At 41.4% G+C, this 18,353-nt stretch overlaps 1 protein-coding gene across 1 annotated transcript; it reads left to right on the forward strand.

The window, feature by feature from the left end:
• The first annotated feature begins 1,814 nt into the window (after positions 1-1,814).
• UBXN4 (UBX domain protein 4) lies at positions 1,815-17,670 on the forward strand. Its single transcript, XM_065637932.1, has 13 exons — positions 1,815-1,945; positions 8,078-8,180; positions 9,033-9,061; positions 9,912-10,030; positions 10,625-10,793; positions 11,253-11,355; positions 12,902-12,956; positions 13,109-13,273; positions 14,083-14,210; positions 15,226-15,328; positions 15,677-15,808; positions 16,135-16,343; positions 17,052-17,670. The coding sequence occupies exons 1-13, from the start codon at positions 1,864-1,866 to the stop codon at positions 17,188-17,190; spliced, it is 1,536 nt and encodes a 511-aa protein (XP_065494004.1). The 5' UTR covers positions 1,815-1,863; the 3' UTR covers positions 17,191-17,670.
• Positions 17,671-18,353: the final 683 nt, after the last annotated feature.

Below are 18,353 nucleotides of genomic sequence, written 5' to 3' on the forward strand. Positions count from 1 at the left end.
CCAGGCTACAACAGTGAAAACTTTCCAGGCTGAGAGACTCTGTATTTTTTTGGCCTTCAAATGTTTGACAGCATCTGCCGCAGCAATAGTTACCCAGCATACATAGTCACAGTCCTAACCGGGTTTCAGAAATCCCAAATGCAGCAATTTTTAAAAAATGTTATAATCAGAGCAAAATTGTCTTGTCCTTATCACAGAATCACAGAATCACAGAATGTTAGGGATTGGAAGGGACTTCAAAAGATCATCTAGTCCAATCCCCCTGCCAGAGCAGGAACACCTAGGTGAGGTTACACAGGAAGGCGTCCAGGCGGGTTTTGAATGTCTCCAGAGAAAGAGAATTCACAACCTCCCTGGGCAGCCTGTTCCAGTGTTCCGTCACCCTCACTGAGAAGAAGTTTCTTCTCAAATTTAAGTGGAACCTCTTGTGTTCCAGCTTGAACCCATTACCCCTTGTCTTACTGTTGGTTGTCACCGAGAAGAGCCTGGCTCCATCCTCATGACACCCACCCTTTATATATTTATAAACATTGATGAGGTCACCCCTCAGTCTCCTCTTCTCCAAGCTCAAGAGCCCCAGCTCCCTCAGCCTTTCCTCACACGGGAGATGCTCCACTCCCTTCAGCATCTTCGTTGCCCTGCGCTGGACTCTCTCCAGCAGTTCCCTGTCCTGCTGGAACTGAGGGGCCCAGAACTGGACACAATATTCCAGATGAGGTCTCACCAGGGCAGAGTAGAGGGAAAGGAGAACCTCTCTCGACCTACTAACCCTATTACTGTGAAGTGCCCATCACAGAGCCTGTCTGCCTTTGCTGGTTTCGTCCTCACTATGGCTGCACTGTTAATGTTGCACAATCCCAGTCACGGTCCCTCCTGGCTCACCAGGGAGCACGGAGGGTGTCCTGGCCTCACCTTTTGCCACTCTGTGCATGCATGACTCTCTACGTTTTTGACATATTTAGTGTGGATTTCTGTCAAACTGGCACCCCCTCCATCAGTTTTCCCCTCTGTCGCACCTTGGCTTCCCCAGGGTGGATGCTGGGGCCGGGTTTAACTGTGGCCATCCTGTCCTTGCAGCTCATCCTCACAGGCCCTGGGGTGTGCGAGGTGCACCCTGCGTCCACGGGCCCCTTTCCCCATCCCACAGAACCACAGAATGTCAGGGATTGGAAGGAACCTCGAAAGCTCATCCAGTCCAATCCCCCATTGGAGCAGGAACACCCAGGTGAGGTTACACAGGAAGGTGTCCAGGCGGGTTGGAATGTCTGCAGAGGAGACTCCACAACCTCCCTGGGCAGCCCGGTCCAGGCTCTGGCACCCTCACTGAGAAGAAGTTTCTTCTCATATTTAAGTGGAACCTCCTGTATTCCAGTTTGTACCCATTGCCCCTTGCCCTATCATTGGTTGTCACCGAGAAGAGCCTGGCTCCATCCTCCTGACACTCACCCTTTACATATCTATAAACGTTAATGAGGTCACCCCTCAGTCTCCTCTTCTCCAAGCTCAAGAGCCCCAGCTCCCTCAGCCTTTCCTCATAAGGGAGACGCTCCACTCCCTTCATCATCTCCGTTGCCCTGCGCTGGACTCCGCGCTCCCTCAGCCAGTGTGCGGCGGGACCGCAGCACCCCCAGCCCCGGCCGGGCCGCCAGGCACCCCGCACCAAGATGGCGCCCGGCTGAGGCGAACGCACCGCCCCCCAGCGCGGGCCCGAGGGCGGGCGCACGCCGCGCGGCAGGGCGCCAATCAGAGGGCGGCGTGGGGCCGCGGCCGCCGGCGCACGCGCGTGGCGGCCCGTTGGTGCGGGCGAGGGGCGGCGGCGCATGCGCGCGGCGGCGGCTCGCGGCGGCCGGGCCCGGCGGCACCATGATGTGGTTCGGCGGGTCCATCCCGGCCGCCATCGCCGCCGCCAAGCAGCGGAGCTCGGTCTTCGTCGTGTTCGTGTCAGGTACGGCCCGGACGGGGCGGGGCGCGGCGCGGTGCTGAGCGCCGGGGACTGCCCGGCCCGCCGCACTGGCACAGCGCCTGCTGTCCGGAGGGTCCCGGGAGCAGCCGCCGCTCGGGCAGGCCCCTGGGCGGCCGTGCCGGCCCTCAGCCCGCCCGGGGCGGCCCCCGGCTGCGGCGGCGCCCGAGTGGAGCGCGGCTCCCGGCCTGCTCCCCGCCGCCTTCCCCGCCGGGGGGCCCGGCCTGCCCGCGGGCCTGTCAGCCCCGGGCGGAGCTCGGCCGCGGCTCCGCGGCGCCTTCGCCAGCTGGTGCTTCCCCGCCTCCCCTCCCGCTGCGCGGCGATTTCTGCTGTGTCAGTCCGGCTGTCCCAGCCCCCGGCCTAGGCGCTCAAATCGGGTGTTCCGCGTTTCGCGTTTCCCTTCGTTGCATCCTTGCACAAGCCCGCATTCAGTTCTTCTGTAACTTTCTTGGCTGTTTGCATACAGCGTGCTTTTTCTTTCGAGTTACCTATAGTGTTTATTCTGTAACTGAATGGCAATTGAAACCTACAGGAGCTCGCGTTGTCTTTGTGTACATTGCCTGTCTGGAAAAATGAGAATGGTTGAAGGGAAGAGAGGACATCAGACAGGCTCGTCAGCTTTCTCCTTGTGTTTTTATGTCTGTGTGCATGTTGTTTCTTTTGTTTCTACTATTGCTGTGATTGCTTGTGGCTTGAAGTTTTCTGGATGCCTCACGAAAAAGCGACGATGCTAAACGTGTGGTTAGTGTTGTTCCCTTAGGACTTATTGAACTGTGGGATTCACTTTGCTTCAAGGAGAAGTTCACTCCCAAAGGGTGTGTGAATAGAACACTAAAGTGCAGTTAAGCTCTTTTGTTGACACAACTCTTGCACTCGGAGAACAGCGTTTTCTATTGGATAGTGAACATATTGCTAGAAAACAAGGTCTTCTCAGATGGGGTAGTGTGTGCAGGTTTTAAGGCAGTATTTTAAAGCCCATGAATCATGATGGCAGGTGGTGGGTGCTATGATGTGAAAGCCTTAGACCACTGGACTTTTTTTTTTTTAATAAACGTACCTTAGTGTATTTACCTACAGCGCCTACATGATAGCTCTCTGCTGTCATAGTCAATAATGAGATGACCATAGTGCGTTGTATAAAATGAAATAGAAAGCCAGGTGGTAAACAACAAGAAACTTCTGACAGGGGTGTTTCGTAACACTTGATATCTTTGCCTGTGGAACGTGATGTACTGTGACTTGGTTAAAGGCTGGTCGTCCCCTCCAATCCTGACTCAGAAGTTTTCTACTAAGCATTTTGGATGTTTCAAATGCTCTGTATTGGGTTTGCATGGCAAGGTTTTGGTAGCAGCGGGGCTGCAGGGCTGGCTTCTGTGAGAAGCTGCTAGAAGCTTCCCCCATGTCCCATAGAGCCAAGGACATCGGCTTCGAGATGGACCAACTGCTGGCCAAGGCTGAGCCCATCAGTGACAGTGGTAGCACCTCTGGAATAACACATATAAGAAGGGAGAAAAAAAACTGCTGTGCAACAGCAGCTGGGAGAGAAGAGTGAGAAGATGTAAGAGAAACAACTCTGCAGACACCAAGGTCAGTGAAGAAGGAAGGGGAGGAGCTGCTCATGATCCTACTCTGACTTTTGATTGGCAATAAATTAATTTAATTTCCCAAAGTCGAGTCTCTTTTACCCGTGGAGGTAATTGCTGAGTGATTTCCCTGTCCTTATCTCAACAGACAAGCCTTTCGTTGTATTTTCTGTCCCCCATCCATTTGAGGAGAGGAGTGATAGAGCTGCTTTGGTGGGGACCTGGCATCCAACCAAAGTTAACCAACCACAAAGACTTTTGTTTAGTAATAATTCATTACCTGTGAGTGTTTTGAACTGAATACGTATGTATTGGGGCTTCAGAAGCGCACATTGTAACTTATTTTCAGTATTTTTAATGAAATGAAAATTGTACACAAAACTAGCTTTTTCTTTTAGACGTTGATGTTGACTGGAGGGATGTAGGAATATGTAGATATAGAGTGGAGATAAATTTATTATTGCAGGAATGTAACCTAGTTTGACATTTTAGTATGATGTAAGGATTTGTTTTGTTTATTTTTGAGTCCCGATAAAGGGAGAGTGTTACTTTGGGTGAGCATATCTCCAAAATGGAAGTGTTGGAGAGTTCTGCCTGGTTCTGATCTACCCCAAGAACAGTGGGGTCAGGGCAGCTGACCTGTGACAGAGCGGAGAAAGGGAATTGGGAAGCCCAAGAATGTACTTTCTCACCGTGTGTGGCAGCAGGTGTGTTCGAAGGATGCTGAGTGCTGAAAGAATTGTCTGGTTTTATGGCAGCAGTTTGTTGTTTGGGTAGATCCATGTTTGAAACCGCACAGTTGGTGGCGATGTTAACTTTGAGTCTTCGCACTACACGCTTGCCCGTAGGCATCGGAGACAAACATTTGGAAGCAGCTTTCATCGCAGGAAGACATGCGTTCAGAAGTGTTCAGTGTTTCTGGGGGTTTTTTGAACACTTTGTCCAATAATTTACATGGGGACAAAAAATTAATAAAGGAAACAAATTAACAACATAAATGGAAAATATAAATTAACTGTAATTTTAGGGTGGCCACTGTGGAGGATAGCTATTAGATACAGCCTTGACCAAAATTATTGAATTCTGGCAGGTCGATCTCTGTTTGGTATCTACTACCATCTGTCTCCCTCTCTCAGTCTTCACTACACTTCTCTAAAAAGTGCTAGAAAAAAAAGAACTGGATTATTCTTTCTGATTCTAGAATATTTTCCAGTTAAGTAAGGAATAATGTGGCTATTTATCTTAACAATGAGGTGGTGTTTGTGACTGCAATTACATGTTGTTCAACCAGCTTTTTTCTTTAGCATTTTTGTTTGCAGCTATAATCCTAAGACTTTTAGTGCAGTTTTTAAAACCTTTGCAGCATAGTTCTGGTGGTGCAGTTGTGTAAGTGTGTTAAAGACCCCCTTAAATTACTGGCAAGTTGCAATAAAAGGGAGCATGAGATGAAGTGTGTCCGCCTTACAAAACTGATTTTCAAATATTAAGGTGAGGTGTTAAATTAGAGGCTTCTGTATACATACACACAAAGCAGGGAATTGTGTTTGAGGAGCAGACAAGTCACTTTGTGGCATCAAATAATTGCTGGTAGGTTCTGCTACTGCACAGGGAAAAAGTATTCCTGAAATTGGAACAGATCTGGTGAATGTCTCTGCAGTCTTGCTGGCAGCTGTTCCATCAATGGTTTTCTAGTCTGCGGAGTTAGAAAACTCCTTTCACAAGTTGAGTTATTAATCTAAAGTGTATTGTTCATTTGATATGAAACCTCTTCAGGTGCAGCCTCTGTTCTGACTGAGGTATTTAAGATTATTCTTTCCAAACATTTGACATGTTCTGATCATGAAAATACCAGGCCGCTCATAAAAAGTGCTTTTCAGAGTGAGAAATGACTGCAGGGGGTGGGGGGAACTTCAAGCTAAAATGTTTGTGTTTCTTTTTAGAAACGTTTGTAGAAACACTCCTTCCTTTGTTCAGAATTTTATTTTTAGATTATGTTTGTTTGGTTTTAGATTATGTTTGTGGTTGTGTTTTTTTTTCCATTTATTTTAAACCGTCAAGCCATTTGTTAGTGTTTTATATCCAAGCTGTATCAAAGCATTCCTCAAGTTAAATATCTGAAATGAAGCACAGGAAGAGGAGGTGAACAGCTTAATGTCTTGATTTTCTGTTTTTTCCAGAATGGATAATCCTTACTCTTACTGAGTAGTTAGGAAATGTTGGATATTGATAAGTCAGCTGGGCTTATCTCTCTTCTTCTTGAAAGGAAAACACTTTTCCCTGATGACTCCATGCTGAGGAATAGGGGAATTAAAGTCCTTTGACAACCCGTGGTTGTTTTGAATAAGTTCCTTGTACAGGATGTAAATTGTTGCAGAAAGTGTCTCTTCCAATTATCTGAATCACTTGAGAAATGATGGATAAATTTTCCCCGTGTAGATATCTCAATTTACCAGACTAAATGTAAGAGATTCACAAGTGCAACTGAGAGTTATGTATAGGTCTTTAATTGCTGTAAAATGAATCAAAGCAATGCTTTTGTTGAGAAGTAAGAAATCTGAGAGCCTTGGGAACCAGAATTCTGAGGTGGTTGTGATAGTTCAGTGTTTAGCAGAACTGTGAATATGTCAAGTTCTGTTCAGCTTGACCTCTTGACTTTCCTGATGCTTTTCCTGTGATGTGGCAGCTTTCATTTCAGGATATAATTACTACAAAAGTGTAATATAATAACTTTAACCCCCAAAGGAGAAAGGGTTATCAAAACAAAAATATGTACGAGAATAAGTGACGATTCTGTGGATAATCACAATATTGAACTATGCTTTGTGGCACAGAGGTTGATAAAATGTGAGTTATCAGCATTTCCATTCATGGGCCTCATCTCTGCTGTGAACAGTCTGTGACCCGTTTGTATCTTTCGGCATTCTTTTTCTACAGCAGTTGGTTGTATGGAAAAGTTAGTGTTAGGCAAGTATGTAGATATTTTTAGTAGCCTAATGGGATGAGCACGTGTCCTTTTGAAAGGGTGTGTGTGGGGAAGCAGCTGTCTGTCTGTGAGCAGCTGGGAATGGGGGAGGACACTGAACCACTTGGCAGAACAGCTGCATCTGTTGACCACAGTTGGAAGCACTGCAGTGAAAGGAAGAGGAGAGGTTTCTGCATAAAATATGCTAAATATTTACCTGCTTATATACAATTATAGTAATAGAGATGAATACTTTCTTACTTGCTCTAATGCTTCTAGGGAAACATCAACACATACGATTGGAAAATGCTTTTCCAAAATCAGTATATTTTTGATACGTGTCTCTCTGAGAAGCATTGTGGCCGGACAGTTATGGCCTTAAGGCAGCGGTGCTTCATCTGGGGACTGCACATATAACTCCTGATCTTTAACAAGTGAAAAATACTGCATGAAATGGCAACTGGGATGAAACAAACAAATGGTTTGTTGTCATTGAATAATGGACTGCTATACTTCTGTACTTGTGACTCAAATTCTTCATCAAGAGGACAGTCGATTCCAAGCTGCTAGGAAGTCATAGAGATTGAAGATAAACAAATGGTTGCAGGCTAGTTTACTTGTTGAAAGATGGTTAATATTAATCAGAATCTATTTATTAACCCACATCCTCACTTAACCGGCGCTTTGGAAGATGATGTGGTTTCATCTGATTGAAATAACACTTCTGAATCTGTGGCCCCAGAAGACCTTTTCAGTTTCCTTTACTTAACTAGCTCATCTTTTACTGTTATTCTTGTTTCTCTGTGCTCGTCATTCCTTTTCCTCCCCTCCTGCTGTTGCTGTTCATATCAGGAACTGGAATACAAAACTAAATTACAAATAATCCTGCAAATAAATGCTTTTTGGTTTGTGGGGTTTTTTAACACCATCAAACTGTGAAACCTTTTCTGCTGAATTACATATTTACAAGGGCTAGAAAATGTAGTTTTACCTATTAGCAGCTGGTGTACCAATATTTAATTAAATTTATAATGAGGAGTAAGCAGTGTTTTAGCATGTTAGGAGATAAAGCTTAATGTCAGGGAGAAGCAAAGGTTCACTCTGACTGTGCTGCAGCATCTCCTTGCATATTATGAGAGTATAAGCACTACTAAAGCATAAGTATATTCTCTGTAACATGAAAATTAGGCCCTTCAGTGATTGGCTTGATTGCATCATCTAATTGCACAAATTTTGGGCTCACCATCACCTCCAGTTCCTCTGTCTCTGTTCCATCTCTGTGGTCCAGTCCCTTCTGCTCCCTTGGACCAGCTCACCATGCGGCTCAGTGCAAAAGCTACGTGCTTGCTGGCTTGGAAGGATTTTTGGTATATTTTGGTTTTTGGCATGTTAGCAAAGTGAATCAGCTGGAGTGAATTTTCCCCAAATTACAGAAAAATTATAAACTAACTTGAAAATAATGACAAGAGTGTCTTTCAAAGGTGATTTCAAGCGATTGAAGCAACGCTCAAATGAGACCAGAAACAGTAATTGGTGGTGTGTTCAGCTTCACACGTGTGCTGTGTATTGCAGGTGAGGATGAACAATCCACCGAGATGGCTGCAAGGTGGGAAGATGAGAAGGTGACTGAAGCTGCCTCAGATGGTTTTGTTGCTATTAAAATCGACACCAAAAGGTTTGATCCTATCCTAATTCTGTCTCTTATACAATCTTTCATGGATGATGATGAGAGTAAGAGGCTTTTGAAGTCCTGCCCTGGTTTGGAGGTAATCTAAACGCAAGGTTCCAGAACATAATTCAATACTCCTGAAGCTACTAGAGCCTGAGAAAATTCCAAATTTACTGTTGTGTTCTGCAGAATATTCATTGTGTATTTCAGACGGTATTGCAGTAGTAGTAAAAGAATGCTTGAGGTTGGACTTTTTCAACAGGAAGAGACAGAAGTTATGTAAGAGCTGGAATCAAAATGCAAGTATTCTTGAGGCAGTTCTTGGTTTGCCAAGTTACGTAACAAATTAAAACTCTCATGAATTCAGAATGATAAAAATCTGTAAAGCCTCAGAGAAAATGTGTTTGCCTCTATTGTAATGCATAAAATTGGGAAGCATTGAAGTTCCTGGGTAAATTATGCAACTATTTTTGTTACGTGTAAGTGTTCCAGTCCATGTGCAGAAACTGCCTTGGCATTTCCAGATGTGCTATTATTTTGAAATACTTTATAGATATTTTATTAGACTTACTATATTATTTGTGCTCAATAGACTAGATGTATTTTCCCTAAATTGCTTCTTAGCACTGTTTCCCTAAATCTTAGGTAGTCAGCTGTGATAACCAAAGATCGTCACCGCGTCAACACTTATGCAAAATGTTAATGAGAAGATGCAATGCAAATCTGCTTTTAGTGTTCTCTCAAGTATTAAAATAGTTTGTGTGTGGTAGTAGGACAGTTATTTTTGTGATGAAAGACTTAATCTATAGTTGTTGCGAAATGATTGCTCCTCCTAAACAAATCTTTTCTTTTAAACAGTGAAGCATGCCTGCAGTTTTCTCAAATTTGTATCCTTTGAGATCAGTTTAGATGCTACAGTATGGTTACAGAGAATTGCTCTTTACATGTTAATACTGTTCTTAAGACAAATGTTTACAAGCAATGTTATTAAAAATACTTCTTATGGCACAAAATATGCAATAAACTGAAAACTTAAAAGATAACCATCTAGGTATTCAACTTACTGTCAGTTCTTAGAGACTAAGTTGGGGTTTTTTAATGTTAATCCTATGTAATTATCCAAATAGAAAATTATCCAAAGCTTTATATAAACAAAATAACCCATTGTTATTACTAATCAGCATTAGAAAACAAACAAGTGATGCTTTCAATTATTAGATGGAGTCCAGAGTTACAGAGGAGGAAGAACAAGTAGGGGGTTGGGTTCTATCAGACACACAGATGTGAGGTGAGGTAAACGTCTGCCTGCCTTAAGTAGGTCACTGCATATAGCTCAGGAATTCTGTATGATGCTGAGAAAGGAAATTCAGTACCTCACTTGGATTTTCTTAATGCTGGAAAGAATTCATTGTTGTCTGCATAAGATGTCATCTCTCACTAAATCAAAATCTTTCAAGTGAAAGCCTAATTAATTGGTTGTTGGATATGTGTGTGTTGGAGAAAAATTTTTTGGCTTAAACCATTTCAAAGAACAGAAGAAACACTAACCAGTTGTAAGTGATGTTTTCCAGCATTTTTTTAGCATCTTTTTTTCTTCCTCCCTTGGCACTGACTACTGGCAACAAGGTGGAGATAGAATCTTGGGCTAGAAGGTTCTGTACGAAGGACTTCTGCTTTTCCTTTTCAAGTCACTTTATGAACTTTTGTTGTTTGTTGCCCTTAACTGTTGCTGTGCAGATCCTGTAGTGTGCGTTCCATCCAGTTTTTTTATAGGAGACAACGGAATCCCTTTGGAAGTAATTGCTGGCAGCGTTTCTGTTGAAGAGCTTGTTACCAGAATCCATAAAGTTAAAGAGGTAACTCTTGCTGACAGACCAGAGCTTTCAGGTTGAGCTGGGTGTGCTCACCTGCTCCAGCCAGGAGATGTCCCCGGCCCTCAGCAGGTGCCTTGGGGAAGTGTGAATTACTGGTTCTATATCCTTCCAACAACAAAATCTGCAAACTTAATTTCAGTACACAAATTGAACAGGTTGGAAAGCACTATACGCAAGTGCTACTTTGTTTTTTTGTTTCACAGATTGTTTTAGGTCATCTGCGTAACACCTACAGTATTGAAAAATATGTCAAGAACTCTAAATTGGGATGAAATACCAGTTACTCTTTCACTTCCTGTATGGTTTTATAACATTGTTTTGTAATGTGGATTTATAAAACTACTCTATGGAACATAATATAAATGTAGATAGTTTTATTACTTTGATTTTAAGTGTAAAACTAAAATTAGGAAAAAATGTGAAATGTGCGATGGCATCACACTCAACAATACGTGATAATTTTAGTTTTATATTTTAAATAGGACTGATTTTTCCAAGAATGCTTAGACTTGACCTTTGAACCTGTGGAAAATATTTGAAGTTTCATAGTCTTGGTTTTTTCCCGCAATTTCTTAGATGCACACAGTAAAAGGGCAGCCTTTGGAAAATGCAAGTCAGTCATCTGCTCCCTGTCCCTCTCCTCAATCTGCTGGTGCTACAGAAAATACACAATCCAGAGCAGTAGAGTTTTGTGACTCTTCTGAGTCTGTTACAACAGAGACAGTAGGACCTTCTGCTGGTAATGGTTAGTATTTTACACAAGTGCTAGCTAATTTGCTTTTGAGATAGTTTTCATTTTCTTAAGTTGTTATATGATGGTACATAAAAGGCAATATATTGAGTGGACTTGTTGATGAAAAACTTGGGTATCCCAGAATGCTGCTTGCAAGTCTAGAAGGAAGAATAACCTGTCATTCTCAGTTTTAATGAGTGAAAAGTCTGTGGTTTATAATACAACAAAAAATGTGTACACTTTCTTGAAATAAGATTCAATTCAGAACGTTCATTTGGGTTAGTAACCTGAAACCAGATTGGGGGGGAGGGCGAGGGGGCATCTGTGGGGAGAGTCTAAATAACAGAACCTTGTATCTCTTTGAGATATCTTATTTGCTGCACATTAGGGCTAACAAGGAGTATAATAATCTTCTGTGTTAAGAAATGTACCTTTTCTTTTATGCATTACTTTCTTGTAAATCCCTTGAAGATGGAGCAAATTCAGGTCCAGCAAGCCCGGAAGCGACTAAATCTTCAGATGAGCAAGTGAGTGATGCTCAGCCTGTGAATGACCTTGCACTCAAAGTAGAAAGGTAAATCTTTTTTTGCAGACTTCCTAATGTATTGTATTTGTTTCTCAGGAGGTGGTTTTGTTGTTTTGGGTTGGGTTTTATTTGAACAAACAGGCTTAACTGCAGGATTTTTGGTGCTTTTGCATTTATCATTTGGCAAACATTTATGTGGTCTTATTTTTGTTTAGATGTCTGTGACAATATACTGGAGTTGATACAAAAATAGCTTTTAAATTCATCTCATTTTTCATGGGCTCTGAAAGAAAAAGAGTAATCTGGAGAATTGAAAATGTTCTCCTTTGATATAACTTGAATACAGGCAGTATGTTTGCAAAAATTTTGAAGGAGTTAAAACGTTGAACTGAAAATACTTGAAACTGGCGTAATAAAGTGCTAACCTTGGTTTTGTACAGAGAGGCCATCTTAGTTCTTCTTGTCTATTTGATGACTGTAGTGTGGGCGTATTGAAAAAGCCAGAGGAATCCTATTCTTAGGCTGTTTTGATCAGTAATGAGGTCTGAGCAATGCTAGTTCTAGTGTTTTAAAGTATGGTAACCAGAAGCATCTGGTTCAGTACATGGTTCATTCATTAAATTGATTGTTTTTAAACAAAAGATTTGGTGTATAAACTCATTTTTTAGCATTGGTAAGACTGATACTATTTGCAGTATCCTACCTAAAACCAGTAACACATACTTAGTAAGTCGGATCATTTATACTGCAAAAATATATTTTAAATTTTTTTCATATTTAATTTAAGTTTTCTTTGAAAGATGTTGGACAACGAGTATAATTTCTATGTACTACTGATAAGAAAATGCGGACAATATTTTACTATAAATACCAAAGTTATTTTTTAAAAGATGCATTAATCTTAAATTATACCATATTTGCATGTATCTACAGCATTCCTTTCAGGGGAAAAAAAGAGGCAAAGCTCTGTGGTAATTACTGTTTTCTTTTTAAAAAGCAAACCACTACCATACAAGCAAAATTTTTCTGATTATCCGACTTCTCGTGTTGTTTGCTCGTGCCTGCCTTCTCCCCAGACTTAAAATATGTTGTAAATGGCTGTTTTTTTAAGTCAGTCCTTATTCTAAGGCACCTTTCTGGATAAGTGAGACAGACGCATGTGCATCTATGTCAGTGCTATGTATTATTTGCTCTCCATTTTAGGAAGTGATGCGCAGAAGAAACCAGATGGCTTAAATAGCTAAGAAGAGATTGAGATTCAGTGTTCTGTTACTGCAGACGATAAATAGTATTGCTTATTGTATGTCTTACAAGTTGGCTCAACAGGAAGATGGAAGATTTTTCATTTACTGAGTGGAAAAGGACAGAAAGAATATGTTAGAACTCCAGTAAAAGTTGGAAACACAGTGGTGAATCATCACCTCATCTTTTTATGGATGATACACCCATATGTTACTCTAGGTGTTAGCGTGGTGCTACAGTTCATGTTCATTTTCATGTATTCTGTTCTTCTGTATTTTGCAAATGATTCATTAAAATTTTAAAATGTTAATAACTGCAATTTTAAGACTTTTCACTTCATTCTTAAATTCAGAGTAACAAAAAAGCTTGAAGAAAGACGAGAAGAGAAAAGGAAAGAAGAAGAACAGGTAACACAAATGTAAAACTGCTTGCAGGTTTTTTAATAATCTTTCTTGAATAAATGCTTGATTCGTTTTTAAACAAATGTACTTAAATCTTGTCTTACTCTTGCCCAAGGCAATTTTGTGGTCCAACTTTTATATCTCTGTTGTTTATTCAGAGAGAAATTAAGAAAGAAATTGAACGGAGAAAAACTGGTAAAGAAATGTTGGAGTATAAAAGACGACAGGAAGAAGAATTGACAAAACGTATGTTAGAGGAAAGGAACAGAGAAAAGGCAGAAGAGAGAGCTGCTCGAGAGCGGATAAGACAACAGATCGCAATGGTAAAGTTTTTGGTTTGGAAGATAGCTTGCTGCTTCTCTCACAAGGGCCACCGGTGTGCTAAAAAGAAACGTTTTCTCATATGGTGAAACTTTGAAAGATTCTGCATTTTCCTGCTTGTAGTCCTGTGGCTTTCTATTGTAACAATTTACATGTTTGGGGCTCATGTAGCATTTCCCGTGTATAAAATTAAGCTGCTGCTTTCATATTCATGATGATCTTTTCTATCTGAGTGAACACACCAACTTTTCTGTCATGTTGCTTGAGTCCAGTGGAGAGTTCTCATTTAAACATATATATTAATTGTAATTTAAGCATAGTTCTGTAACAGAAACATAGGGGATATTTAATTTTGGAACATGCAGAGCACTGATCTCAAAATGATAGTGAGGATTATTTTCTAAGTGTGTATATATGTGTGTACATACATGGATCTAAACAGTTCATAACAACTGAAATCCTTCCTTATCATTAGGTTTTGGCCTAGAACAATTAGAACGGTAATTGTTTAACCTGTCATAAGATTTTTTTTACTTTACCTTCCCTGGAGGGTTAAACTTGAACATGAAGAACATCTATTAACAATTATTTGCATGAAGTGACTCATTGAAAAGTGTGTCATGTCGGCTAATGACACAAGATTGTGCAGCTTGGCAGTGAATAATTCTTTGCAGCACTCCTGTCTCTTCTCCATCTGGCCCGCTTATATCTGTGTAGTTGGGTGCTGAGCACAGATCATAGCTTGCTGTTGTAATAAATATTAAGTATAATTTAGGGTAAAAATTAAGGTTTCTGTTTGGTTCTTTCACAGGATCGTGCTGAGAGAGCAGCTCGCTTTGCAAAATCAAAGGAAGAAGCAGAAGCTGCGAAAGCTGCAGCTCTTCAGGCTAAACAGGCTGAAATAGAGGCCAGAAAAGAAGCATCTCAGAAGGAGCGAAGGTGAGTTGGTCTCAAGGAAGAAGTGGATATTTTGGGAGAGAGAAGTAAAGAAATTTTATGTAAACTTTAAGATATTTAATATACATCTTAATCTATTAATTGATGCCATGTTGAACTGTTTAAATAGTGACATAAAAAGCTGGCTTTCTCTTATAATATTTGTACCTATTTGCATGAATGTTATGTTCTCCGATAACTTTCATCCTTTTGATATTCCTGAGTATGAACCGCTAACCACCTTTCATTGTGTGTTATTTTAGTTGGATAAGAGCTTTTTCTGTCTCATCTTGGATTTAAATACCAGGTATAATGGGGCCAGGTGGGGAACTAGATAAGATGAGAATGTGATAAATAATGACTAGCTGATGTCAGAACTGTGCCGGGGAGCACGGTGCCCACCCCTTCGGCTGTCTGTGCCATTTGTTGGATTCAGCAAGGCACAATCAAGCTCAGCTCTCCCTGTCAGAGCTGTCTCCTGCTGGGCCCAACGCTGCTGTTTTCAGAAATATTCTAACCTGTAGAGACCGTAGGTGGAGTTGTGGAGCCACTGTGCGTCGGGTGCTGCCCCTGATGGAGGGCAAGTACAGGGGGAGCTGCCTGTGTCAGTGCTGAAACTCGAACAGTAATGCTGGGCCGTAGCTAGCTGAATAAAGAATTACTTGCCAAACTAGCTTAAATGTCTATGTCCTCGTAGTACAACCTCTTGAAAAAAGAACAAAAGTAATACAGGATACACAAAATAAATATGGTTTATATTTCCTTCATGTATTCATTTTTTACATGATTAATTTAAGTATCTTACTTGAACGGTGATGAGTCTTTGATAAAAAGCAGAGGAGAGATGCATTATGATATATAAACAGATGGTTATCAACGCTGGATCCAAACTTATAACCCATGTGCAGTGCCATAAGTAGGATGTGTGTCCTTCTCTTCAATACTGCCATGCCAAAGCCCCGGGAGCGTTTGTCTGTAACTGTTCATGTGCTGACTGACCCCCATATGTGTCCTGCAGTGCAATAGCCAGGATTCAGTTCCGCCTCCCGGATGGATCCTCCTTTACTAACCAGTTCCCATCTGAAGCACGGCTGGAAGAAGCAAGGCAGTTTGCTGCACAGGTAAATCGATGTTTCCTTTTCTTAGCTACATGCTGATTACAACTTACTGCAGCATCAACTAGTTGTTAATCGTGGTGGAAGTGTCATCAACTGCTTTTCTTTTTGTTGATTTGAGGTGGGTTTTGCTAGCAGCTTTCTCCAGTGCCACAACTGCCTTTGTACTACTAATATACTGCATTAGTTAGAGATAGGAGGATGTGGAAAATCCTTCGTTTCTCTATATGAAGATGATTGACAATTTGTTATAGAACTCTTGGGTCAGTATGGCAAGGTATTCTCAACTGGCAAATCTGCAGTTGTTTGAAAGCTGACAGTTATAAATACAATGTTTTCTTTGTATTTTCGCAGACAGTTGGTAATGCTTATGGCAATTTTTCCTTGGCGACAATGTTTCCCAGAAGGGAGTTTACCAAAGAAGATTATGGGAAGAAATTACTGGAGCTAGAGTTAGCACCCAGTGCTTCAGTAGTGTTGCTGCCGGTAGGTGTTGGGTTCTGGTTCGTTTGCTTTTTGTTTCTTTGCAAACGGCAGTACTGCTGTGGGTCTGCCATGATAATATTTGGCTTGAATTCTGGTCTTTTCTGTGTCTAAGACAGATTGCAAAATCATCTTAACTTCTGTCAGCAGTGATTTGGGGGAGGACTGTTTCTGAAACAGATAAATGGTGGCATAGATACTTGTCTAATGTGTAACCAAAGGTGTTCTCTTGTGTCTGCTGAGCTGCCTCTAAATTATGTATGAAATACTCTGTCTGCAAGAGCCTGACTTTAATATCTGACACTTTTTCTTTGTGTGTTCGTGCCCAGGCGGGAAGACCTGCTACTTCTGTTGTTCAGGCTTCAGGTGGTGACCTGTGGAAGTTCTTGGGCACAATACTGTATCCCCTCTTAGCAGTTTGGAGATTTATTAGCAACTTCCTCTTCACGAGTCCACCCCCCTCACAGTCTAACGTGAGATCAGCTCATCAGCAAGACCATCCAAATCCTTCAGCATCCAGTGGGGCTGAGCAAAGCAGGTAATCAGAACTATTCCTCACACTGCTTGCTGGGTTGTTTTTGTCTTGTGGCAGGGAACTAAACTGTCTCTGTCTCTTAACTGCTGCCTTCTCCTTGGAGTTTCTGGCTACCACCCTTCCATCTGGTTCAAAGGGATAACCTGGTGGCTGGTAAACTGCATGGCAGCTCTCATTAGGATTTCTTGGTTTTTTACACATGTGACTAAGCAAGGTCATTATTTGCTTCAATTTCCAATTACAAAGTAGAAAAAGCATCATGTTGCAGACATGTATGAATAGGGAATTCAGCTGTAACTACAAATGTGGGCTTCTCTTGAGCTGATACTATTTTTAAGATAAACATTTTGAAAACGTTATGGTATGGTTGTGCAAGAAACTCGAGGAACTAAGGTCTGATCTTGGCAGTTAAGGTTTTATATTCCCAGAGAATGAGAGATCTGCTGTACCAGGAGAGCTGTGAGGCTGTTTCACATGAAGCAGCTGCGTGTGGGCGCAATGATGGGTGTACTTTCCAGGGGAAATGGGGTTCAGTCAGTTTGTCTGACTGCTAAATGACAAATGTTAAGATGGGTGTTGCTTCCCAAGGAAGAAAAACTGTTACTGGGGATAAGAGAAGGAAGTATGCATGATTTGCATTTATTGTATTTGTTTCTCTTGTGTCATTATTACCAAGGAAACTGTCAAAGCTCACTGCCATTTGTATCCTAGGCAAGCAGTCAGGAAACGAGTGGTGGAGAAGCGGGGAGAAGACTTCAAAAAAGAAGGCAAAATATATAGACTGAGGACTCAAGATGATGGAGAAGATGAAAACAATACTTGGAATGGAAATTCTACACAACAAATGTAGTTTTGATTAACTGCAATAATCACTGTCTGGCTTTTTTTTTGTTTTGTTTCTTATTTGATCTAAGTCAACTAGAGCTTCTGGACAAGTGGGGCTTATTTTACACTGACTGAATTACTTAATTCTTATTCCTGCCTTGGAGTATGGCATAAAGTCAACTAGGTCAGAAAAATCAAGTGGTTGTAGCTGAGGCCTAGACGCAAAGAGTTAAACAGATTGAAAATCTCCATCCGCTTTCATGATCATTACCCTACTGCCACAGAAAGGCATTTTTTAATCTATAAATATTCTGCTACATAAATTCAAGGGCCAGATATTAATATAAAGGTCATGGTAGGTCATGATTAAAATGAGGGTTTCAGAAGCACTATAGGTAGCGAATCAGGTAACTAATTTAACTTTTTTCTTGCTTCTGCAACTGCAAGCAAAACCTTGTAGTTTTTAATTCCCCAAGCACTCAATAAACTATTTTCCAGAAAAAAACCACCTGTCTTCTCTTGTGAAGTTCTTCTGAAGTATTTGTGTCACAAGGAAGCAAGCAGTTAAGATAATACACTGAAATTTAAAATATAGTATACAACCTTTTAGTTCTAGTTTAAATGCAGGAGTTGTTCATACTAAAATCTGGTAAAACACATCTTACATAGGGCTTTGGGTCCAGGCTGTGGTACAGGAAGAAAAAAAAGTTGGGTCTTTATCACATAAAATGGAAATGTTGTTAGCAGGGAGCTGCTACACAAGAGCCTGGAAGATTTTATTTTGGAGGAAGGACCTTCCTTCCCCCCACCAAGTACTGTGCCTCTCAGAAACCTAAATATTACAGGTGTTCGGTGCTGCTTCCGAGTTCAAGGAGATTTAACTAAGTATCGCACTCTGTTCAAATGTGAATACATAGTACTAAGGCCACTTCTGTTTTATTTTTTTAAATAATTTATGGTAAATAATTCTAAAGAATACTGTATATGAAATAAAGGGAAAATCCCAATCCGTACAGTAGGTACACTAGAACGGTACATTCTCCTAGACCTGTTTTCAGCAGTATAGACACTGACTTGTCTTAAAAACACTAAGATGCAGTAGAGCTGCTGGGGGCTGCTCTCAGATCCCTTGAAGAGACCCACATCATCCAGGGGAGAGTATGACATGAGAACAGATGAAAGTTCAAG

This window comes from Caloenas nicobarica, chromosome 6 (genome assembly GCF_036013445.1).
Source record: "Caloenas nicobarica isolate bCalNic1 chromosome 6, bCalNic1.hap1, whole genome shotgun sequence".
NCBI classification, from domain to species: Eukaryota; Metazoa; Chordata; class Aves; order Columbiformes; family Columbidae; genus Caloenas; species Caloenas nicobarica.